The sequence below is a fragment of the Euleptes europaea genome, chromosome 4 (genome assembly GCF_029931775.1).
Source record: "Euleptes europaea isolate rEulEur1 chromosome 4, rEulEur1.hap1, whole genome shotgun sequence".
In the NCBI taxonomy this organism is placed as follows: Eukaryota; Metazoa; Chordata; class Lepidosauria; order Squamata; family Sphaerodactylidae; genus Euleptes; species Euleptes europaea.
The window spans coordinates 45,458,300-45,484,754 of NC_079315.1; the positions used below are offsets into that span (position 1 = coordinate 45,458,300).

Sequence of the window (26,455 nt, forward strand, 5' to 3'; positions counted from 1 at the left end):
GGATGGAATAATTTCCGCTGAAATTAAGCATTGTTTTGTGTTCCTGATTAGTTTCCTCTTTTTAAAATAGATAAAGGAAAATATTGGAGAAACCTCCTGATATTGTTCTCCTGAGACAGTTTCAAAATCTTATAATAAAAAATTTCTCTGCTTGAACACATACTGAGAATGGAATGTACAAGTATTTAGGAGAGAGAAGGAATGGGTAATGAAGTGGAAAAAGATTCAAGAGCAGTCTACCAGGAGTTTGGCTGCATGAGCCTTATTGCTAAAACACAGCACTGCTCTTGTGCAGATTTGATTAATTTTTGTAGAACTTATGCAGGGAACCATCCTAATGGATTATGCTTCAAGTCTGTTCCCCCCCCCCCAGTTCCCAGTACACTGTGCAAGATATGGGTCAGACAAAGATATGGGTTCCCTTTCTGTCCAAATGGTGCTGTTCTTTAGAAGTACTATGAAAAATAGAACTGAAAAACCTGTAATTGCTTTGCTTTGTCGCATGATTTATTTTAGCTATAAAGTTGAAGCAATATCAGATGGTGAGAGTGACAGAAAACATATTTGCTGTATGCTGATTTTCCTAGAGTCTGCTATGGGAGAACATTGGCTCTTAAACTCAGAGTATCATTCTGTCACTGCTATGCAAATGCTTGTGCTCTGAAAACATTTCACATTTGTAATGGTTACAGGAATAACCCGAATCTATCTATATACTAATACCCAAGTCAGCCAAATCTGAGGATACTTAAAACTGGTGACTAGAGCTGTGAACAGGCAAGGCAGATCTTTCTACAAACCTGAAAAGGGCCCCAGGCTTACAGAAAAAATATGAAATCTAAAAAAGCATTTTTTTAAACCTGAAAATGATAAAAGGAGTGCCTGTAGCTTTCAGCAACAGATTCCCTCAGTGGTTGTTGCTAGACAACCACAAGGTTCCAAGGTTTGGTTCTGTCAGTAGAAGGTGGAGAGGCAGAACCCTTTCCAGGCCTGTTTTGACCTTTGAGGGAGAACTCATTGGGGCCTGGCCTGGCTAGGGTTGCCAGCTTCAGGTTGGGAAATTCCTGGAGATATTGTGGTACAGTCTGAGGAGGGCAGGGTTTAGGGAGGGGAGAAGCCTCCGCTGAATATAATGCCATAGAGTCCAACCTCAGTATTCATTTTCTCCAGGGAGGCAGACCGCTGTTGTCTCGAGTACATTTGTAACTCTGGGGGATTTCCAGGTTCCACCTTGAGGTTGGCAGCCCTAGGCCTGGAAGCAGCCTCTAGGTGACTTGAAACCACCCGGCTTTCATGACTCAACTAGGCCTGGCTGCTTGCTACTGATCAACAGCAGCCACCCTATGAAAGCCAGAGCTTCAGAAAGGTCTGGGAGACCCAAGGTTGAATCTTCATCTTGCTGTGGAAGCTCACTGGAAAACTTTGGACCAGTCACATACTTTCAGCTGAACCCACCTCACAGGGATGTTGTGTGGATAAAAGGGAGAAAGGAGAATAATGTTATTTGCTTTGGTCCCCACTGTGGAGAAAGGCGGGGTATACAGGAAGTTAATAAATAATAAATATAGCTGAAGATAGGAGGCAGATAGCAGGTAAGTTGGTGAACGTTTGAAGAGAGATGGGGGCAAAGAAAGGTTAGAGGACATGGGGATTGCCAGGAGGGCAGAAAGAGGAAATAGTGTGGGGAGGGGGATGCAGATAAAGTGAGGTACCCCCAACAAGTCTTTGAGAGTTCCTTACCATGCATATGGGCCTGGCCCAGTAGCCAGCACCACACAACTGGGCCACAGTTTTCCAAGTTAGAGGCTGTTGGGGGGGGGGGAGGAAGAGGGAAAGCTGAAGACAGAGGGGCAGGTGGAAAGGAGATAGAGTTGCCAACTCCAGGTTAGGAAATACCTGGAGATTTGGGGGTTAGAGCCTGGGAAGGGTAGGGTTTGAGAAGGTGAGGGACCTCAAAAGGGTACAGGGCCATTGATTCCACCTCCCAAAGCAGCCATTACTTCCAGGGGAACTAGGGTTGCCAACCTCAGGTGGGGGCTGGAGATTTCCCAGAATTACAACTGCTCTTGAGATGATAGAGATCAGTTCCCCTGGAGAAAATGGCTGCTTTGGAAGGTGGAGTGTATGGCATTATACCCCGCTGAGGTCTCTTCCCTCCTCAAACCTCACCTCCCAAGGCTGCACCCCCAAATCTCCAGCATTTTCCCAACCTGGAGGCTGGCAACCCTAAGGGGGGACTGATTGCTGTAGCTGGAAGATCTGATTCCAGGAGATTTCCAGCCCCCACCTGGAGGTTGGCAACCCTAGGAGGAGAGAAGGAAGCAGGAAAGGGGAGAGGCTATGGGGGCTTTCAGGAAAGGGAAAGATGAAATAGTTGGGGAGGGGGAAATGAGATGCCTCCTACAAGTCTGTGGGTTCCCACGTTCTCTCATAATAGCTGAACCTGGCCTTCCAATCACAGAGATCTTGGTTCTCTAGTGTACACTGATGTCATTGGGGAAATTGGAAGACTGAGAAACTGCTTGTTCTTCATTCATGCTGCTTTGTGTAAGATTAATACATCTTGGGTCCTTAACTGATTGATGTCCCTGGCATCCTTGAATCTTGCATTCTTTTTGCAAGAATTTAGCTTTTTCAGACATAAACGTTAAAATGTTCTGGGGGAAAATGGAAGGAATAAGCAGATATTCAAAATTAACCTTCCCACATTGCATACTTTATAATGCTGCTTTGTCATATCTTCTACATTTCATTGGTATGTATCTCAGATTTGCATTGTCTACTTTAATCCAAATTTCAAGGATATCTTAGCTAGTTCAGCTGTATTGGAACTAAAAACACTAAGATTGCTAGTGGATTTTCTCACTGAATATTACTTCTGTTCTCTGAGACTTTTAGGTTGAGCAGCCTACAAACTAAATAATATAATAATTATAATTGAACAAATGGTAAGTTTATTATTGTTTTCTAATGATTACAGGACCTGAAAATGCTTGGCTGGTGCAAGCATATATCTCTGCTGCAAAACATCCTTTTGCATGTGTTGTAGCTCAAGAAGTGTTTCAAAGTGGCATTATCCCAGCAGATACAGACTTCCGTATTTACAGGGACTTTGGTCATATTCCAGGTATGTTGTTGGGCAATGTTAGTAGGACCATTACTAGCTTACTATTTATTTATTTATTTCATTTATATTCCACCTTTCTTCCCAATGGGGACCCAAAGTGGCTTACGTCACTCTGTCCTCCTCCATTTTATCCTAACAATAACCCTGTGAAGTAGGCTATGCTGAGACCGGCCCAAGTTCACCCAGCAAACTTCCATGGACAGAACAGGATTGAATCTGGCTTCTAGATCTAGTCTGGCACTCTGACAGACTATACGCACTGCTAAGTTTGCATTTGGCATCATGACAGATTTCTGCCTGTGATGAATATGAACTTGGCTCGTCGTCATACTCATGCTCCTTTCTCTCCCCCCCTTCTTTCATGCATGGTGCATTTTTCATGGTTTTTGGTTTTAGAAATCTTTAGTCAAAGTCTAGTTTGCTATGATGCCTGAATGCAGGTGACTGAGCAAAGGAGAATTTGTTTCCTTCCCGCAAACTGGGGTCCTAAACAAATACAGATTTTAATACTAAATCTTCTCTTTTAAGTGGTAAGTTGCATAAAAATGTTCTGTTAGCATAACTTAAAAGTGATTTGATACTGTAAATGTCTTGACTATTTTATTAGAAATGTTGATTATAACTTAATTGTATTGATAGGAATAGACCTGGCTTTTATTGAAAATGGCTACATCTATCATACAAAGTATGACACAGCAGACCGAATTCTGACAGATTCTATTCAGAGAGCAGGTTGGTATGTAAGGTTTCTCAGATTTATTGCAAGCCTCAAATATTAGTTTCCATGTTGGCTACTATGATAGCTCAGAACCATATGCACTGTCTTAATAGAGAACTCCATGATGAGCTAAGAGAGAAAAACGAAATGTTCAAGAAAAGGACATACCTCTAAAGAAGAGTATCTGTGGGTTGCTAGGCACTGTAGGTCAGCCATCAGAGGCCAAGCTTCTTCAGGTATATGAGGAGCAAACACAAGGTAAAAGAGGCGATAGGCACACTATTGGGTGAAAATGGAGAAACTCTTGACAGAGGACAGAGAGAAAACAGAAAGGTTCAATGCCTATTTTGCCTCAGCTTTTTCTCTGAAGAAGAGAACAGGCTCATCTAGAGTCGGTAGTAGGCAAGGCACTGTGTCTGGGCTGCTGGTTGGCAAGAACAAAGAGTTTATTGAGAGGCACCTGGCTGCATCGGATGAGTACAAATCCCCTGAGCCAGATGGTGTGCACCCGAGAGTGCTCCAACAACTTTGTAGAAAGCTTGCAGAGCCTTTGTCCATCATCTTCGAGACCCCTTGGAGGACAGGAAATGTGCCACAAGACTGGAGGAGGGAAAATGTTATCCCAATCCTCAAAAAAGGGAGGAAGGATGGCCCATGTCAGTCCCAGGGAAAATACCGGAATAGATTTTAAAGGATCAATCTGAGAGCATCTGAAGGACAACTTGGTGATCCAGGGAAGTCACCATGGATTTGTCTCCAATAGTACCTGCCAAACCAACCTAGTTTCCTTCTTTGATCAAATGAGCTTACTGGATTGTGGGAATGCCATCGACATTGTTTACCTGTATTTCAGTAAAGCTTTTGACAGGGTTCCCCATGATGTTCTGATGGGTAAACTGGAGGACTGTGGACTGGATTATAGGATTGTTAGGTGGATAGGAAACTGGTTGGAGAACTGCACCCAAAGAATAGTTGTCACTGGCATTTAATCTGATGGGGGAGAGGTCTCCAGTGGGGTGCCTCAGGGCTCAGTTCTGGGTCCGGTGCTTTTCAACATTTTTATAAACTATCTGGATGAGGGGTTGGAGGGACTACTCATTCAATTTGCAGATGACACCAAATTGGGAGGAGCAGCAAAAACCCCAGAAGTTAGATAATTCAACAAGATTTGAATGCACTGGAAAAGTGGGCAGTTGTGAACAAAATGCAATTCAACAAGGATAAGTACAGAGATCTACATCTGGGTAACAAAAAATGAGAAGCATGCATACTGGATGGGGAAAACACTTCAGTGCAGCAGTGTGTGTGAACAAGATCTTGGGGTATGGGTGGTCTGTAAGCTAAATATGAGAAATCAGTGTGATGCAGTGGCAAAAAGGCTAATGTTGTCTGGGGTATATCAACAGAGGCACAACATCCAAATTGCAAGATGTCATATCCCCGCTGAACACTGCACCTGGAGTACTGTGCTGTTCTGGAGGCCTCACTTCAAAAAGGATATGGACAGTATGGAGCAGGGGCAGAGGAGAGCGATGAGGATTGGGGCCTGGAGACCAAGCCGTATGAGAGAAGGCTGAGGGACTTGGGAATATTCAGTCCTGAGGAGATTGAGGGGAGACATGATTGTTCTCTAAGTATTTGAAAGGTTGTCATTTAGAGGAGGGCCGGGAGCGGTTCATGTTGGCAGCAGAGGATAGGACTCGTAATAATGGGTTTAAATTATGGGTGAAAAAGCACTGGCTGGATATTAGCGAAAATGTTTACAGTAAGAGTAATTCAGGAATGGAATTGACTGCCTAGGGAGGTGGTGAGCTACCCCTCACTGGCGGTTTTCAAGCAGTGGTTGGACAAACACTTGTCAGGGCTGCTTTAGGCTGATCCTGCATTGATGAAGGGGTTGGACTAGATGGCATATATGGCCCCTTCCAATTCTATGATTCTATAATAACAACAAAGTTGTTCGGTGTGTCGTTAGAGGAGCTGTTCATGAGTGTCTGAGGTGTGGGTTCTAGTCTGGCCTCTGCCTTCTGTTTAGGGATGGGACCGTTGCTCAGTGGTAAAGAGTCTCGTTTGTATGCATGAGGTCACAGGTTGAGTCCCAAGCATTTCCAGCTAACAGGATGAGGTAGAAGGTGGCATGAAGGACCTCTACCTGAGATCCTGGGTAGCGGCTGCCAGGGGAGACTATACTGAATATGAAAGACCAAGTCTGGTATAAAGCAGCTTTATGCATGTTAAAAGAAACGAAATAATCTGGAAGAAAATCCAAATCTTGTAGCTAATAAAGTCAAATGAATTGGCCTCTTGTTCAGCTCATAATATAGATGGTGGCTAACATGTTTTAATCACTTGTGACAGTTTATATATCTCACACCTCCCACACTTTTGAGTATCACTGTTAAGAATCCAATCTGTTATCTTTTTATGGTTTTTGCCACTGAAACTGAGATAAGTAGACAGTATTAATTTTCCTGTATGCATTAATTTTCTTTATCTATAACTTGATAATAAATGAAATGACGATCACAGCCGGTTTTCTAGCATCTTTAAAAGGTAACTTAAAGTTGTGTGGCGTCCAAATCTGTGTGGGGCTGCAAGAGAAATAAGGCAGCTTAATCCTTTAACCCTTGCATGATTTCACATACCCCGTCCCCCATGTCTTGTAAAAAGGAGAAGACCAATGCCCTATGAAGCACAGGGAGTGTGGTTTCAACAGGCAAAATATGTGGGGAGTGGAGGGATAAGTCCCTTCCCGTTTCCCTTCCCCACAAGACCCAATCTGAACTGAGCCTCTGAAATTTAGCTTTTAAAGATGCAGGGAAGATATAGTCATGGCCTTATTTGCTTCATCCTTAAGGAGAGCAATGGGCGTTGCAGCATTTTAGGGTTTGATTTGCAATAGTAGTAAGAATGGTAATTACGTCTTATAACTAGTTAATTTGTGTCATGTTTGTATTTTGTTTCAAGGGAAAGCTTCAAATTCCCAACACAACCCAGTGGTTTTTCATTAAGATTTATTTCATACTAACATGTACTTGGTGACATTTTTATGTGAGGCTGAAGAGAAAGCCAAATACTAAATGCACATTTATATTTTTCTAAAGGAGACAACATCTTAGGTGTGCTAAAATACTTAGCAAAATCAGATAACCTGGGCAAATCTTATGAATATCAACATGGGGAAACTGTCTTCTTTGATGTCTTCGGTGTGTTTATTCTGGCGTACCCAGCTCGTGTTGGTGCCATTTTGAACTTCGTCATCACAGCACTGTCTGTTATTTATCTAGGCAAAAAAATATTACAGCCCAGAAAGAGAGGTAAGTCCAGGTCCATATATGGCTTTCTGACAAAGTGGGTCTGATTATATTTTGTTATAGTTTGTCTTCTACACTGTTTATGTTTAGGCAAAATGTTAATGTTGAGATTCTGTGCCCCAGCATATCTATAATGCAGCAGGGGATCCTGAGCTCTACCTCTTGGCTGGTATATGACAGCTGCCTTCCCTTGACCAATTTTACTGGATGCTGATGCAAATAATTGAATGCCTATTGGGCTGCTTCTTTGGTCACCAATAGTCGCCAAGTTTCAGTTTTCAAGTGACAACTTCTTTTTATCCAGGCTAAATAAATACTCTAGCTTACTTCTGGTTTATTGCGTTGGTAGCTGATTTTAGTTGTTTTGATTTTGCAATAATCTAATTTATTGTTTATAAACCACCTTGAGCACCATGTGTGTTAGTACGGGGAAGGGGTAAAAATATTTTGTATAATTATAAGAGGGTAGGAGCCATTCTTGAGCTGCAAATTTATAGCTGTTGACACTTCTGGCTGTGGGTTATTTGTTGTAGAAGTACCTCACTGTAGTCATAGTTCACCTCCCACAGGTCATAACTTAGTGACTCTGATGGCATGCATGAAACCTCCTTCTTGTCTGTATGAAATGAGAAATGGAAAGTGCCCATGTATACACAAAGTACATCTCTCTTGTAGAAGAGTGCATGAAACCTCTTGCATGTTCTGCTCTGTAGTATGGCCTGTGAGAACAATCTATATGAAGGTGAGCATGTTTGAGATCCAGTGTTTTTAAAAACTGTATTCTTTATTTCTTGCTACTAAATATACCACTTATGCTACAATGCAGATTGTAATGCAAACAAATAGCTTAAATTACCAAGATGAGGAGTTATATATAACAAAGGAAAATCCTTGTTAACAAGTATCTAAATGTACCTTTTACTTATAGTAAACTTTTTCTTCATACTACAGACAGCATTTCATCAGGTAAAGTAGAAAAAAATATTTTGTACACAAACCAGGCAGTACTTCAACAGGTGTAGAATAGCATAATTGCTTACTACACAAAATTGAAAATGTCCATTCTTGCAAAAATCATGACTTCTTGTGGTATATGAATAAACAGGTATGGGTGTCTGGAAACAGTCCGTTTCATATCAATACTTCATCATCCTGTTTCATATTAGCTTAAATCTGAAGACCATAATTTTGAAGTCCTTCTCAGGTAAGCTGCTAGTTCATAACTTAAGGAGAGTTAAACTGCAGAACAACTTATCGTTGATTGTAGAAGGACCCATTGAGGTAGAGGTTGTTTATTTGCCTGTTAATGTATATTTCCTTCTTTTTCAGCAATTAGTTACCTGAGGGAACTCGCCATTGCATTTGTCTTTACAGTTCTGACTTGGCTCATCTCCTTGCTTGGCATCCTTATTGTGGCAGTGTTTATTTCTCTCATTGGACGCTCTCTTTCTTGGTATACTCACTTCTACGTGTCCATTTTTCTGTATGGAACTGCAGCCTTGGCTAAGTTAATTTTTGTACACACATTGGTCAAGAGATTCCATTATAAAGTAAGTGTTGTATATTTAATGAATGGTAAAATGAATAATTACTATGTTTTTCTTCTCTGATTGTTTAGTGACCTGAACTTCAGACCTAAATATCAGTGATTGTCAGCTCGTTTGTGTTCTGCTTTAGAGAGGAGTGAGGATCCAAGTCCCTTTTTTCCTTCCTCCCTGCTCATTTGTGGATTTTAGCTTATCTGTTGGCTTGGTTCCAACTTAACAGCAGTCTATTATTTGATGCTGATTGACCCTTGAAGGAGGTTCAGGCAGCTTTCACAATCGCTCCTCCCATTTGTATTTGCTAAGTTACTTACCTAGCAATCGTAGGGCTTTTCTGCATTCTCAGTTTCATTGAGTCTAACTTCCTGTTTCTTTGGGGTGGTTCAGTACTGCACATGTTTTGCTCCCACTAGTGATCAATTTGATATAACATCAGTTTATACTTAGCTTAAAAACCTGCAGTTTAAATTTGCAGGTTTTTGAGCTTAATATAAAGTGGTGTTATATCAAGTCGACCACTAGAGGGAGCAAAACAGTGCTCAACTGAACCCCCTCCCCACAAAGAAACAGGAAGTTAGACACGAAACTAAGAATGTGGAAAAACCCTTAAACAGAGTTGTATGTGTAAAGTGCTGTCGCAGCTGACTTATGGCGACCCCTTTTTGGGGTTTTCATAGCAAGAGACTAACAGAGGTGGTTTGCCAGTGCCTTCCTCTGCACAGCAACCCTGGTATTCCTTGGTGGTCTCCCATACAAATACTAACCAAATACATCCAAATAAACAGTTACACCCTCCTAAACCCCATTGTTTAACAGGGTGTAACTCTGCTCTGTCAGTGACTTTTCATCCAAACCGGTGACCTATGGTTTGCTCTTTCTTTGCAAACAAGACTTTTCTTACTGCTATGTAATGAACTAATTAGTTTGCTCCATGAAGGGTCGGGAAGAGGGATCTTGGAGTGATCCTGAAGCTCCTTCAAGGCTATAATCTAAACAAAGTCAAAGATGTCCAAGGACTCCAAACTGTGCTGCCTGTTCCGGTGATCCAGGGGGGAAGGTGGGATGAGTGAAACTGCAAGACAGGGCAACATGGTGCATTCCAAAGAGGTTGTGTGTCTTGTGGTAAATTTTAATTTGAAAAAAAGTCCTAATTAAATATTTACCTGAAAAAATAATATAACAGCATTATGAGGTAGTTTAGACCAGAGGTTACCAATCTGTGCTCCTTGGAGCACTTGGTGCTCCGCAAAACATCTCCTTGTGCTCCATGAAGAGATTGGAAAGAAAAATACTACTGTCATTTGGTTTAGTATATAGGTGCTAGGTGAAAATTAGTGCTCCGTGACAAATTTCTCTCCTGAAAAGTGCTCCATGACTCAAAAAGTTTGGGAACCTCTAGTTTAGACCCTCAATTTCAATCATGTGAGAAGAAGATAATCGTATACAACCCAGTTTTTCTGTACCACATTAGGAAAGAAAAGATACCATGAGGCAGAATTCTCCTGACAGATGAGCATTGTTTGAAAGTGTTTTTCAGTTCTTGTACTCTAATTTACTCCATCACAATGCTTGAAACACTGACTACTAAAAATAACGGAGAGGCTTTATCCTTATCCTTTCCTTTTTTTCCCTTTTCCCAGAATACAAATGAACAGCTCCTTGGAGAGATTTTCTTTGATGTCTCACTTGTTTTTTGGTCAATTATGTTGGTCTTGCTTACATACCTAGGATTTTGCTCAGCGTTTGTCAGTGCAATATGGGTAGCATTTCCCCTACTCACAAAATTAATGACTTACAAAGAGTTCAAAGAAAAAGGTAATGAATGTACATTATTATGATATATAATTACAGTTTTACCTGAGGACAGTTGCTTGGTTGAAACAAAGAGCTCGTTATTCTCCTGGAAGGATAGGGAGGAGCAGATTTATTTTCTCCCATGACATCCTGGGAATGTTTTTAAAAAGCCAGATATGATTGACAGCCTGCCCTGAGCCCTTGGCTGTACAGAAGGGGAATTAATATGCATGAATCCACAATTTGGGGTGTCACTGTAAATCAGGGCTCTGTGGTTGGGGATGCTGGAAATTATGGTGTGTGGGGGAGGTAATCTCTCCCACCTTCCTCAGCAATATCGTTTTGGTGGTGGTGGTAAGTGCCATTCAGTCACAGCTGGCGACCCAGTTGGGTTTTCAAGGCAAGAGATGTTTGGAGGTGGTTTGCCATTGCCTGCCTCCATGTGGGCTGAGAGAGTTCTGAGAGAACTGTGACTGGCCCAAGATCACCCAGCAGGCTTCATGTGGAAAAGTGGGGAATTGAACCCAGTTCTCCAGATGAGAGTCACTCCACTCTTAACCACTATGCCATGCTGGTTCCCAGTATCATTTTAGGCATGAATGATTCTGGAGCCTTTATGGTGTCCAGATATATACCAGAGTTTAGCAAGATATGGGCTAGTTGTCACTGAGCCATAAATCTTCTAATCCACATAACTGTCCATGTAGGAAGATGTGAACTCTTTGAGCTTATGTGGCTACCACAAACCAAGACGCTGTTTGCTTTTGGACAGTTGGGAACATTCTGACACAGGACATCCAGTCTCATACAGCCAGCTGGACATGTCTTAAATGAGATACTTGCAATCGGGGTGGAAACAAATCCATGCTTAAAAAAAAAAACAAATCAAGTTTGTTTCATTTAAAATGGATTTTGGGTCTGTGTGTGTTTACACCAACTGACCCTCATACATTTCTAATACAAATCAGTGTTAAAATCTGAACATTTAAAAATTGGGGTCCTGAATCTAAGAATTGTGGGGCACAGAAACGTATCTGGGTTGAATCCAGTTGTTCCATGAATGGATTCTGTTTACGGAAGGGATTTTGGCTATCTCCCTCTTTCCCCATTACTAGCGCCTTGTGTCTTTCCCCCCAAAGCTGTTCCTGAGGAGGCAAGGGAAGTTGTCCCTCTCTGCACCAAGCTCCGCAAACAGAGCAAAAGCTCATACTGGAATGATTTGTGCTGATTTACCCATCCTGCTTTCGTCTTGCTGTGTTGCGCACCACTCTGTTTCTATGGGTACCCTGATTTGCAAAGGCAGACTTTTGGGTAGTGGTGGGGTTGTTAGAAGAAGGGGCAGGTAGTAGAACTCTTTCCCACAAACTTACTTAGTTCACAGCTGGATTAGCTACAACCTTCCATCTTCTTAAAACAGTTTTGTTTCATAGAGTTCAAAAAGAAGAGTGTTAAACCTTGCTTGGTTCCTGTAGAACTCAGTGGGTGTTTGACATGCTTTGATTAGCTGGATTATGCCTATCTCATGGAATAATACTGTCTATCCAGTAAATATCGGCCCCTGCTTTTGGAAAGTTGTGCACATTGAGTCATGGAGTAGGTAATCTTGCTTAGTGTCCTTGCATTTGTATAGGGCACTGGTTCTCAACCAGGGGTCCATGGACCCCCAGGGGTCCGCGAGAACTAAATTAAGGTCCACGAAACAAAGTTATAAACCCATAATAAATTAATATTTTCAATTAAAATTTCTCTATTATAAAAAATATATTCAAATATTATTCTAAGTTTAAAGTTTAACTAACAGTTATGATTAAAGTTTATTTTCAAATTCTCGGAATTTTTATTTTGAACCTTGGGGTCCCTGCACTGAACAAAAAAGTCCTAGTAGTCCCTGGTCAAAAAAAGGTTGGGAACCACTGGTATAGGGAAATGAAACAGAAAAATATGCATTTCACAGTTGTACTGTGTCTCTAAGCAGATATAATTCTGTGGTGCGAAAGAATGTACACAATATGTCCTTAGGTTTGAGATTATGCTCCTAGATGCTAGAAAGTCCAGACTAGTCTGAATATTTGAATTGGTAACTGGTAACATACACAGTTGTCCAGGCAATATATAAATTGCGCAGTGGAAAAATTAAATCAATAATTAAAAAAAAATATTGGAGAACAATAACAATTACAATAAACAATAACAGCAACTAAAAGAAGCAGAAAAAATGACAATGTTCTTGACTTAAATATATCCATATACACAATAAGGTAACAACAGGATTCCTATGCTACAGCTTATTTCTTTGTCTTCATATTCATCGTTCCGTCCTGACTGAGGACAACCCATTCCCCTTTCTCGCCCTTATTTATAAAATTCTCTATTTTACTTATAGTTTGTGACCATAACTCATCTAATCTTATTGTGTATCTATTTTTCTGATATGTTGTTAACTTAATTAAAACATATATTTCTTTAACTTTAACCAGCCATTCCTCTCTTTGGAGTCAATTTTTTTTTCCAATGTCTGGCAAAGGTCGTTCTAGCAGCAGTTATCATATAACCCCATACAAAGTTGGTCTTTAGTTAGATTAGGTACCAGATTTAACAGAAATATCTCAGGTTTACATGGGATATCCATCTCCATTCCAACAGCTAAGCATTTCACTATTTCAGACCAAAATGATATAGCTCTCTCACATTTCTACCACGTGTATAAAATCTGCTTGTTTTCTATAACAGTACCAACAGCTGTCATTTTCTGATTTATGGATTTTACTTAGTCTAAGTGGGTATACATGTGGTATATAACCCATCTTTATTAGATTTTCTCTCATTTGCATACTGACTGTAAAATCTAATCCCTTTGTGAAAATGTATTCCTGTTCTTGGTCACTCAATGCTCTGTCCAAATAAGTACTCCATTTATCTCGATATCCTGTTGTTAGGTTTAGTTTATCTTTCAATAGAATTGTATATATTTTTGAAGTTAGAGTTTTGTCTTGTAGCATCAGTTTCTCAAACTCTGATTTATCTCTGATTTTGGTTATATCATTTTCTTTTAGGTTATTCTAATACTTTTTTATTTGTAAATATTCTAAAAATGTAATATTTCTTTTTTATCCAAAATTTTACATAAAGGTTCTAAATTACTATTTTTAATCCAATAATTATGTTCATTCTGTTTATCTATTTTTATTCTATGAGGTAGTTGGAATTCTGGGTTCTCGGCAAAGATATTCCATAGAAAGGAAGACAGTGGGGAAATATCTGGGGCTATTTTCCCTCTTAGCACATCCCATTGCTTTAGAATGGTATTAATACAATTATTGTAAAAAAATTTCCTATAGGTTTTTTTTAACCTAAAGCCATCTATTTAGCGGGAATTTAACAAAGTCTTGCTCAGTTTTGATATACAATTCCTTTTGATCATTTACTACCCATGATTTTAACCACTTTACCCTAGCCACCTGATAATATGTTAATAAGTTTGGCATACCTATCCCTCCATTGTTTTTAATCTCATATAGGTTATTATTTCTGAATCTATTCTTTTTATTTTGCCAGATGAATCTATTGCAAATCTTTTGCCATTCTTCAATCATTTTTTTCGTTATGTCTACAAATAAGTTATTAAAGATAAAATTTATTTTTGGCAGGATTATCATTTTAATTAGGTTGACTCGACCTAAGAAGAAGAGATTCAAAGGGAGCCATTTCTGAAAATATTCTTTTAGTTCTTTCGCCATTTTTCCACAATTTAAATTTAAGCATTTAGTTCTATCTTTACTTAACCATATTCCTAGATATTTAACATTTTCAGTAAATAATTAACAAATCGATTAATCCTGATCAAACAGGTTTCATCCCGAAGAGATTTTTAACATCAAATATTAGGAAAAATTTTAACTTGCAAGATTATATAAAAAGAATCGATGGAAAAAGCAGCTCTCTTATTTTTAGATGCTGAAAAAGCATTTGATAGAGTTGAACACTGTTATTTGAAAGAAACAATATTTAGTTTTGGTTTCGGGGGGAAATTCCATAAATGGATCAATATCCTGTATAACAAATGTCAAGCTAAAATTAGAATTAACGGTGAAATAACAGAAAGTTTTGATACCATGTGGGGCGTTAGGCAAGGCTGCCCATTGTCAGCTCTCCTATATGCTCTCTCTCTAGAACCTTTGGCGATCTCAATAAGATATAATAATCAAATTAAAGGTATAAAGATTAAAGGTGAGGAATTTAAATTAAGCCTATATGCAGATGATATAGCGCTTTTTCTAACAAACAGATAAATCTGGATTAGAGGTTAGGAAAGTGATTGCAAAATTCAGTAAAATATCTGGATATAAGTTAAATGCAAATAAATCTGAAGCTCTTTTCTGAAATATTGATAATAAAAAGGAGAAACAAATATGGGCAGAAGATCTAAGAGAAAAATTAAATCAATAATTTAAATGGATGTAAATTTTTCCAGGTCTTTAAAAAATCAGCTTGTTTCTAAATCAGTGTATGTGCTTGCAGCAAATGAGGAGCTTTTCTATAAAACAAAGAGGGTTATTTAAATTAGAAATTGACCTAATTGTCCATTCCTTTATGACATGTTGAAACACCACTACCACCTCCTGTGCATGAAAGGGATATATATTCAGGTGATGATGCTGATGTAGCATATGGCTAAGAGACTGAATTATCAATCAAGATGTCCCCAGTTAGAATGGTGCTTTTTCCATAAGCTTACTACGTGACCATAGACATGCTCTTTCTCTTATCCTCAGGTCCAGTTTGCATACTCCCCACCCCCACCCCGCAGCCCAGTAGGTTGCTATAAAGATTTTGGTACAGGATAACTTTTGTGCAACACATTGAACCTTGTAGAGCACTGAATAAATGCTAAGTATTATTATTAAAACAGAAATTCTAGGGCAAATATTTATGACTGGGTAATAAACAGTACTTTTATTACGGGAATACTTTTCTTTGGACCTAAAAGTAACTTTAACTTTTAATTGAAAAGTCACTCTTGAGGATTGCTGGGCCTTTGGGAATGGTATAGACATGAAGGGCTGGAATCAGTGGAAGTGGCTTCCCCCTCTTGCACATGTAGAAGTGCCCTTCTCGTGGAAGGGGGAAATTTGGTATGTATTTTCTTTATTTTGAAATATGATCAAGCTAGAGCCAGTTAAGGTTGGGAAAAACAGTGCAGTATGTTGATCATATAAATAAATAAAGAAGGGGGGGAGCCATGGCTCAGTGGTAGAACATCTGCTTGGCATGCAGAAGGTCCTAGGTTTATTCCCTGGCACCTCCTGTTAAAAGGAGGAGGTGATGTGAAAGACCTCAGCCTGAGAACCCCGGAAAGTTGCTGCCAGTCAAAATAGAAAATAATGACTTTTATGGACCAATGGTCTAATTCAGCATAAGGCAGCTTCATGTGAACAGTAGCTATCTTTGGTGCCCTTCCACTCACACAAAGGGCATTTGACTTCCACCTATGTATTTTTTTAAACATGTACACACGCACATTATCTTCCCCCAAAAAAGAAACACTGGTGGGGGGGAGAGCCTTCCAAAGGCTACCAGCTCTGCAGCAATGCTGTTCTACAGCTAGATGCAAGTGCATTACTGTGTAAGTGTATAGAGTCAAGATGCTATTACGCCATATGGATGGACATGATGCTGGCGGTTATCCATGCATTCATTTCTTGACTTTTTGAATAGCTTAAAAAGTTTATCAATGGCCATCATGACTCAAAAAGTTCAAACACTATGGATTAAACTTTGGTATCACCTCCATCTGAATGCTTTCAAGTGGAGGCAGTTGATAGCAAGAACTAAGTGACTGCAAGTGGTATATATGCATGTGCCAGTTGTGTTTCCATTTGTGTTATAATAATCTACATGTTTTTTTTTAATTTGGTTCTCTTAGCCTTCTCCTTCTAGACCCTAATTCCAAAAACCCACACCTGCTGCTAGTGGGTTGACCTTCCCATGCATGTTTATGCAGAGCTTTTTGCTGCATTACCACTTTTTGTCGCCAATTCCTGTTTGCCACTGCTTTTAGTTAAAATAGACTATTTAGAGTGCTCCAGCATGAAATGTCACCTTTCTCCTCTCCTTTCCCAAGATTAATGTTGGGCTTCCCTTTGCTATCTCAGTTCTTAAGATTGTACTCTCCAAATATGATGTCCTGTTCCATCCCTTTTCTGTATGTTCAAGCACTGTTCTGCAGCTTTGAAAAAAATAACTTTTTAAAGTACAAAATGGTGCTAGTAGAATTATGACAATCATTCTGTGAGAAAGTCTCTTATACCTGTTCTTACAGGTATACAGTTTAGGGTTAATAAACTCTCAAAAATATATGCAGATATTTTCATCTTGGCATATTGTACATTAAAGTTTGTGCCATTGTCTGTGTTGCAATGAAAGAGAAAAGTGACGCTGCTGGGAAGTCTAGTACAGATTGCTTATTTATTTTTCTTGTTTTTCTTGTCTTGTAGGTGCCACAATGAAGTTTCTTCTGATATACCTTCTGGGAATGTTTGTTCCATACCTCTATTTAATGTACCTCAACTGGATTATATATGAAATGTTCATTCCCATCCTGGGACGAAGTGGGTCAGAAATTCCACCTGATATATTAATGGCTTCTTTTGTTGTTGTGTCGTCTATATTACTTTCTTCCTATTTTGTAAGGGTGCTTAAAAATTACACATTAGCTAATTTAATAGTTCTTGAGCTGTATATGTTATGCCTTCAGACTAGTTTGTGATCTAAGAAAATGGTACCATGGCACACATCCAGCTGGGTGAACTTGGGCTAGTCACAGCTCTTTTAGAGCTCTCTCATCCCCACCTACCTCACAGAATGTCTGTTGTGGGGAGGGGAAGGTGTTTGTAAGCCGGTTTGATTCTTCCTTAAGTGGTAGAGAAAGTTGGCATATAAAAACCAACTCTTCTTCTTTCTGTGATGTAAGATGAAGTTCTGTAGACATGAATGGGAATTTTCTGAGACCATCTTCCCAATATCTGCTTTCTTATATTTTACTAAAACATACCGTATGTGGCCTGACAGCTTGCATTTCAAAAGGCTTAATTCCTGGTCATTAATCACAGCCGTTGATGTAGAAATTTCCTGTTTTTTATAATGGAGATGTGTCTCATCCTGGACAGAATAATTAATTAACTAGCCCACAAAACAATGTTACTAGGTTGCTCATTTATCTATGGAATGTACTCAGTTCCAGCCTAGTTAAGGCCAGACATGAAAGAGCTGGATTCAAATCCATTCTGGATCATGACCTTTTCTTGATGTTTGTGGGCAAAGATATTGCCTAGCAAAGCTGTGCAGATAAGAACAAAACCCCAGGAATGGAATGGTAATACAATGAAAAAGATGGCCTATGGTTATAACAAATGTATTCTAGACATCTGCAGCTGTACTTCATCAAATGACATAACCTGATCTTTGTTTTGTTTTGTTTTTTTGCTTTCTAGCTTAATTTTATCTACCTTGCTAGAAGCACGAAGAAGACAGTAGTAACTTTAACTACAGTTTTTGCAGTTGCATTTATCCTTGTCTGCAGTGGCGTCTTCTTCCCTTATAGTTCAGATTCAGCAAACCCAAGGCCTAAGCGAGTCTTTCTTCAGGTAAGAAGTGCAGAGTTGGAGCCATGGAGATATCAGATAATAATTGCTTTCAGTGTTCTAGCTTTCAGTTTCAGCAAAATATTTAATAAGAGGTAATTACAATCCAGATTCAGTGCTTCCCAGACATATTAATGCTTAACTATTGATCTTTATATCCCATAGCCTTTGGGCTGTGTTAGTATGGCATCTATTTCACTCTCCTATTATAGCTGAAGCCCTGACCTAGGTAACCCAAGCTAGCCTGATCTCAGAAGCTAAGCAGGGTTGACCCTGGGTGGGAGACCTCCAAGGAATACCAGGGTCGTGTCACGGAGGCAGGCAATGACAAACCACCTCTGAATTTCTCTTCTTGAAAACCCCATCAGGAGTTGCCATAAGTCAGATCTGACTTGACAGCAAAAAAATTATAGCTGAAATATGAAAAATGGGAATATGACAAGTAACTCCCCATTTTGCTCTGGCACACATCTCTGCAATGCTGCTGTTTGTGACTGCTCCAGATTCTGCCTACAAAAAAGGAGAAAGGAAACCTCTGAGCGACAAGAACAAGGGTTCATCTGCGTGGCTTCTGTACAGTCCCACATTGGAACTGTTCAGGCGCAGGCCAGCCATGGATAAGATTTGTCAGCTTCTAGCAAAATCGAAAGTGAGAGTGCTCTCCCTCCCCTCAGGGCATGCAGCCTTCCCGAGGGGAGAGGGAGCACTCTCACTTTCAATTTTGCTAGAAGCTGACAAATCTTACCTGTGGCTGGGCTGCGCCTGCGCAGTCCCAATGTGTGCCTGCATAGAAGACCACCAGTTGAACAACCGTTACAGTAAGTGAAACCTCTGTTTACCAAAGGTCTAAACAAGTTATAGAAGCATTAAAAAATATACCAAAAACTGTATATATAATTCATAAATTGCTAAATGTAATGGAAAAGACAAAGGATTATTATTGTAATTACAAAAGTACAAGGTTGTACCATAATAAGTCCACAATTCAAAATGACAACAAATAGGAACACTGACAAAAGATTTACAAGCCAAATACAGCAAATAACAATTTCAGTACAACTTCAATATGACAGTTCTATTAAAAAGTTCACAAGCTAAAGAAGGGCACACAACAAGGCAGGATGCCGGCTAAATTTCTGTTTCAATGTATGAATCTTCATCAGTCATAAACAACCTTGCACTGGTTAATTTGGAAGCCTGTTGTAAACAGCTGTAGATAAATAATAAATTATAACTCAAATAAAGCAAACTATTAAATTCAAACACATTATACAAGATAAAACAACATTTGTTATGTAATGGTCTCATTTAATTGGACTGGTGTTATATTTATAATTGTTCTTACAGGTTAGTCTTGTAGCTATACTGCACAACATACTATGAATTTGTTTATGGTCTGGTAGATAAATGTTTCTTAACTTGTATAATGTGTTTGAATTGGAACATGCATAGCTGCACCAATACAGTTTGTGCTAGTTCAGGATTGTGGCATTGTTTACAGAACACACTGTTTGCAGTATGTCATGTTCTCTTGCTTTAATATCAAGAACTTGTGTGCAGCCGTGAAGTACCAGAGATAAAGGCAGGGAAGGGCAAAGATAATACTGCGGGGTGTGTGGCTTGCCTGGACCGTAGTGCTTGTTTTTTTGTTATATTTATGATAAGGTTTACCTCAAATTTCATTTAAACTGCAGTAGTTTGCATTTAGAAACCAGCTGTAGTGATTCCACCTGGGATTGTGGTGGAATTTTTGTCTTGCTAGATTAGGAAAGTAGTAAATGGAAATGTATCTGTTCCTTAAAGACTATTGCTCTATTTCCATTTCCACCTGAATTTATTTGTTAGGTACTTTGCTTTTCATAACATCTAATATAGCATAGTTGTTCTAGCAACACGAGTCTACTAAATCATAGTTACGTCATACAGATTCTGAAATAGTTTCTGTAGTAAACCTTCCAGCATCTTTCCACTAGGCCCTTCACATACTTGAGAGATAACAGTATTTAGTAATCACCTTTTACATAATATTTTTTTACATCACACAAGCGGGAATTGGTTTTTCCTTGTGGATAGAAATATAACCTCTACCTTGCAAAGTTGTTTCCTGATCAGTAAGTTGATACTCATTTCATGATCTTGATGTTACTGCTGAATACAATCCCAAGGACATTTGCCTGGAGTAAGCCCCATTAAATAAAATGGGACCTGCTTAGAGTAGACCTGCTTAGGCTTGCTCCCATAAGATAGCAACATCTACCCAGTATCTGATTTTCTCTCACTTTTCCAGCACTTGAACAGAAGATTTCATGATCTGGATGGCCACTTGGCAAAAAGCGATTCGGGAATATGGATTAATGGGCTCGACTATGGTGGAATATCTCACGTCACTCCTCATATTCCTGAACTCAATGACACTATTAGAACAAAATGTGAGGAAGAGTCACCTCTCTGTGGATTACCTTGGATCCTTCCTGTGGACTATCTTTTTAGGTTGGTAACTGTCTTCAAAAGTTATTGAAACTGAATTGGTCACCTGATGAAAGATCATTAAAAATCAGCTAATCACTTACATATAAACAAAGCTGTTGCTATATATTTAAATTAGCTAGTAACACCTTAATACAAATCCATTTCTGAGGAACCTGAAGGGGAAAATGGGAGAGCTTGCTATTTTAAACGATTAAACTGCTTATAATTGTCAAGAAGATAATTTTCTTTTTAAAAAAAAATATAATTTATTGTTAACAATTGGATAGCAGCCAGTGAAGAATAGCCACTGTTGGTCTACAACGTCATCCTTTTTGGACATTGTCATTTGTAAGTTAGTAAACAGTGTCCCCAAAATATAGTCACTACTTACAGTTTTATTTTTATAAGCAGAAAACAACCCAGAACAGAGGTAACACCTCATTTCTTTATTGCTGTATTTTTAATGAGTTGGCTAAAGGGGTTTTAAAAATATTTACTTTAACATCAGATTTGGAAATACAAAATATTTTCTGTGGTGCAAATTTATGGCAGATGAAATGGTTTATACATAATTTCAAGATCATCAATACTGTGGAATATTAAAAGATGTACAGATTATTTCCACCCTCACCTTAAGCTGCTTCTAGTTTCTGTCAGGAAAAAGTCAAAGATGATTACTTGATTAGGGAATTAATTTTAACCTATGATTAAATATTTGATTAATTGTTATTGATTAAAACTTACAACCTTAGTTTGTATTTTTCCAGTTTCACTGTTTATTCCCAAGAGGCCTTTAAAAAAGCAAAACCTGGTTGCCCCTCAGTGTGTGCTGATTTGCTGTTAATGACTTTTGTCGCAAAAACAGTAATTAAGAAGAACCTTAGCTTATCGTTAAAAAATTCCAGTACCTTTCATCATACATTTGCTTGCTTTGTTATATTTAGGTCTGTGTTGTTGTTGTTTATATTAAAATGATAATGGTGGCTAGTCATGTGAATGTCCTTTGTGAGCTTAATGGTGACTCTAAGGCCTGGTTCAGACAGAATGCCAAATGTGGCTTGGCATTACACTATCGTGTCTGAAGTTCTTGAGCTCCCTTCTTGCTCTGAGGAGAAAAGACATCTTGTCATGGGTGATTTCCCTCTGTCCATCAAGGAGGTAGGACCAAATGTTCAACATCCTGTCTGTTAGGTGAGAGTCCCCATTGATTCAGTTAATTTCCTGCCTTACCAGGGAGTGCAAGCATTTTGTGAGACGAGAGCTGGGCTCCTACAAGTTACAACCTACTTTCTCCTTTATTGTTGCTTAATTGCCTTCCTTTCTCTGTATATCTGATCATGTCCCTGTTTTCTCTCCCATGACCCTATCTCCCCCCCCTTTTGTGGAGTGACGTAGCTGAGGTAATGGAAGGACAGAGGAACTTCAACAAGGCCTATCTCTCCACAGAGGATGGGGACATCCTACTTCTCCCCAAACCTGGAGGCAGGGACTCTTCCTCTGTGGAGCTGGGCTGGTCGAGCCCTGCAAAAATGCACACAGCCGCTGAGAACCAGAAGCAATCGGTGGCACAGGTGCAAGAATGGGAGGACACCATTTTGGTGGCAATGGATTTTCACAGGAAGCTTTTCAACACTGTTAAAGATGGTGGACACTTGGATTTGGCCACAAGAGCAGCAGGAAAAAGAGTGTAGGAGGTAGACATGAGTCTCTGGAACGAGTGTGGGACTCAGGCCATAGGTCTTAGACTAGAAAGGAAGCACAAAAGATAACCCCACCACACGTATGCTTCCCATGAGAGGAAATCGGACTCCGTCTCAGACGGAGGCTCTGGGCCTCAGACATAAAGAAGGAGAAGTTTCAGAGGGGAAAGAGATTATAGTTCCCTAACAGCCCAAGTTCCTTCTTAATCAGGAAGATTTATCAGGGACTGCTGGCCAAGCCATAGTGGCATTGGATCTCATGGAACCCGCTGAGTCTGGGGAAGAAAAAAAGAACTCCAAAGTGAAACCAAAGGGAATAAGAGTTTTTCCTGGGTTGCCAGACGTGGAGAGGGTGATGTCCTTCCCAGAGTTCTTTGAACATCATATGAAGGAAGAGTGGACTAATCCTCTCTCCAATAAGCAAAATCCTATTTTTTATTTATTATAATATTTATACCCTGTCTTTCCTTGTGGTTTGAGGCAGCTAAAATCCTAACTGTGTGGGGGGAGCTGGTGATGAAGGACACAAAGCAATCCCTATGCTACCAGCTTTCTTTTCTTTTCTTTTCTTTTCTCTCTCTCTAAAATAGGGTCTCCCTGGTGGCAAACATTTCAATGTTAAATCCACATTTAAAATATAAGTGTATATAGTTAATTTGGCTCCACATCAGAACTAGAAACCACAATTTGCTTCTGCCTCCCAGTTCTAGTTTGCGGCAAACTCTTTTTATTTGATTTGTATGTAAAAGCAATGGGCGGTTTGCCTCAAAAGACCGTGCAAGGTAAGGAAGGAGCATGTAGGGTAACTCATGTAATGTCAGACAGTGATTTGGCATGATGTCTGAGTTGTAAATTCAAAGTAACCCTTCACTCAAAACAAGAGGCTTGTAGTACCTTTTATGTCACAAGATTCTTTGTCATTTTCTCTGCAGCAGACTAAAACCCCTTGAAATAGCCCTTCAGTGTTTCACATGTTGTATATAGACTATTTGTTTTGACAGAATTAATCCTGGACACCGGCATAAATTAACAAACTCTCTTCTTAGGAAAAATTGGTATCTTCCTGCTCCAGAGATTATACCTAAGAACTCTATTCGCTTCCAGCTACTATCCAAAGAGCAAATGCCCTGGGATTCTACAAAGCTGACTTTTGAAATTTCAGGTGGGCTTTACACACACCTTCCATCTGTAGATTGTTACTTTTCAGTAGAAATTACTGTGGTTTTTACAAGTGAATATTCTGTGCCTAATCTCCTAAAATATGCCATACAAAATGTATAGGAAATGCATGACTGCAACATGTTGCGGCCACAGTGTGTGGTTGTGTATGTGTGTGACAACATGTAGCTGGTACATGTGGCTTCTGCCTATGAGAAGATATGGCACAATAAATGTGTTAATCTTTGAAGTGCTAGAACGGGTTGGGAACCTTTTTTCCGCCAAGGGTCATTTGGATATTTATAACATAATCTGCGGGCCATACAAAATTAGCAACTTAAAAATTAGCCAACTAAGCCCCAAGCAGGCAGCTGCCCCCGATGACACCCCCCCCCACGTGCGGGCAAGCAGGCAGGCATACAACCAGTGGTGCACTCACCCACCTGGTGGCACAGGATGGACTGTTGCACCAGCCGGGTGTATCTGTCCAGCCGCATGCTTGAGTTGCTCCTGCTCTGCTTGGTCGGGGCTGGATTCTACATCTGGCTCCTGCTACTTCTGCCTACAGAGATGAAATGAGGACACACTGGCTAAGAACTCGCCTCCCCCCGCGCATTCTGGCCTTGTTTCCTTTAACCCCTCCATTGTCGCCACTTCCGCCCCCAGCCCTCTTGTAATACAGAAGGAATATTATGCTGGCTATTGGCCGTAACAAATAAACAAACAGAAGGAATACGTTTCTCCATGGCCCAGGTGGGAAAGGGTTAACACAGTTTCTTGGGCGGTCCTAGCAGCTCCATAGCTAACTACTCTTCTGCAAGGGGGGGGGGGAAAGGTTCCTTTTCTCGGCAAATAGAGACTTGAATAGAGGCTATTCCTGTCCATGGGAGGGGGCGGATCACCAGTCTTAGATCCTTCTGAGCTAGAAATCTGCCAGGACCCACGAAAGGCCAGACCAAATTATTTCTCTGGTTATGCTCCCCCTACACACACACACACACACACACACTCACCCTTCATTCCTGTTCAAATCACAAACAGTCTATTTTTTCTGCTAACTCCACTTTTTAAAACCTAACAAACCTGAGCTTTCCCCTCTTGGCATTGTTGGGATGATCTTTGTATCTGGAAGGGATGGTACACCTTTTGTTAGAATGAAACAAATACCCCCTTCATCTGCATTTTCACAGTGAACTGATTGGTGCTACTGCTGGCAAAAAAAATGGCAAGCGTTTTTCTTTGCTCTCAAGTAGCATTTGAAAAGTTTCTGAAGCACTCTCTCCCCATCCTCCGAGCAGTAGAGGGACCAGTTAGTCTTTCAGTGTAGAGAAAGACAATGGGACATCAGTACCTTCCAGCAATTAGCATTACCGAAAGTTTTCAGTATTGCTTTATTCTGGAACAGTTCTACGCAAATGCATGTTTGTTTGTTTTTCAGTATTGTGTTTTTCTTCAGCAGTGCTATGCATGCACCAGGTTTTTTTTAAAGGTAAGTGGAAAATCATGACAGAAATAGGACAACAGCGGGGTGAAGGGTGAGGCGTGTATACAGTCTGCATCTGGTGTGAAAGGAAACCATGGCTAACAAGAATAAAAACCCAGATTACCCTGTTTTGTGTGGAATCTGTTGGAAGTGCAAATTGAGCAGCAAAAACAGTGGCAACATGACCACCATGGGGAAAAATGGCTTGTGCAGTCAACCAGAGCACCTTTTGGGGATATGGCAGCTGCAAGCTGAATGCACTGAAGACAGCCGAGTGAAATTCGTTTCCTCACTTCTAACTGGTAAGGCTGCAGAATGGATGGTCCTCCAGTTTGATACTCAAGCCCGCTCCATACGGTCGCTTAATGAGTTCATGCGAGTGTTAAGGAGACGCTTCGAGGATCCGTTCCAGGGAGAGAAGCCCAAGGCGGCCCTCCTACAACTCCGTCAAGGATCCTCCTCAGTCCGTGAGTTTGCTGACGAGTTCCAAAGACTCGCTAATATAATAGTCGATTGGACTGAAGCGACTCGAGTGCACTACTTCAGAGCAGCATTGCATCCTGAGATTCTAAACTGGGCATACATGCAGCTAGACCCAGCCACCTTGGAGGAATGGATTTTACTGGCGGAGGAGTTGTAAAGTCGCCGCCAGTTTATTTCTCTTGCCCGACGGCAGGCCAGGGAGGGGGGAAGCCAGAAAAACCCTCCTAAACCGGCCGCTCCTCAAGCCCCGCGGAGGCCGGCTCTACCTCCACCGGACTGAGCATTGCAATTTCAAAGGGGAGCCTGCCTCGTTTGCGGTGCCATGGGCCACTTCACAGCCGCCTGCCCGTCACGTCAGGGACTGCCGAGTCCCTCTCCCCAGCCGGAGGGGACTCCTCACGGGAGGGACGCACTCGAGGGAGAGGTGCCGCGGTCGAGCGAAGCATCGCTCCAAGACAAAAAGCACCCCCAGCTCTGCTTGCCAGGGAGGTAACGATGGACCCTTCGCCAGTGGACCCGTCAGGGTCCAGGATTACAATTACTACCCCTGGAGAGATCAGCTCCACTTCCTCCGTGGAGGGTGACCACTGGAACTCCCCTGCCCTTTATCTGGAGTCTCCCCTCGAACCGCCAAAAAACGAACTGGGTCTGCGGTAGAGGGGGCGATACCGCAGACCCCCGCAGGAGTTCCTGAGAAACCCGGGGCAAAACCTGAAGCCCCCTTCATGGTGAGTGAAGTGGAAGAGATGGTGTATGTAGATGTCATATTACAACATTATAGAAAGGGCCCACAATTACAAGTGAAAGCCTTAATTGAGTCTGGATGTGCCCGCTCGTTAATAAACGAAACCACTTTTAAGGTGCTCCAGGTGAAGTCAGTCCCTCTGCCTGCACCTGTCCAGTTTGCCCAGATGGACGGCAGTGATTTCAGGGGGGGCCCAGTAGATCGTCGCACTGACAGGGTGGCAATGGGGATTGGCCACCACTGGGAACAAATCAACCTTACTATTGTGCTCAATGTTAGA

At 40.6% G+C, this 26,455-nt stretch overlaps 1 protein-coding gene across 1 annotated transcript in view; it reads left to right on the forward strand.

The window, feature by feature from the left end:
- The window catches only part of LOC130476872 (endoplasmic reticulum metallopeptidase 1-like), a 50,444-nt gene that overhangs the window by 18,306 nt on the left and 5,683 nt on the right, over positions 1-26,455 (forward strand). The window contains exons 5-13 of the mRNA XM_056848877.1: positions 2,981-3,127; positions 3,767-3,859; positions 6,950-7,162; positions 8,489-8,709; positions 10,344-10,518; positions 16,992-17,182; positions 17,988-18,140; positions 20,425-20,627; positions 23,353-23,468. Of these exons, the coding sequence (XP_056704855.1) occupies positions 2,981-3,127; positions 3,767-3,859; positions 6,950-7,162; positions 8,489-8,709; positions 10,344-10,518; positions 16,992-17,182; positions 17,988-18,140; positions 20,425-20,627; positions 23,353-23,468 (1,512 nt within the window). The remainder of the gene's footprint in view (positions 1-2,980; positions 3,128-3,766; positions 3,860-6,949; positions 7,163-8,488; positions 8,710-10,343; positions 10,519-16,991; positions 17,183-17,987; positions 18,141-20,424; positions 20,628-23,352; positions 23,469-26,455) is intronic.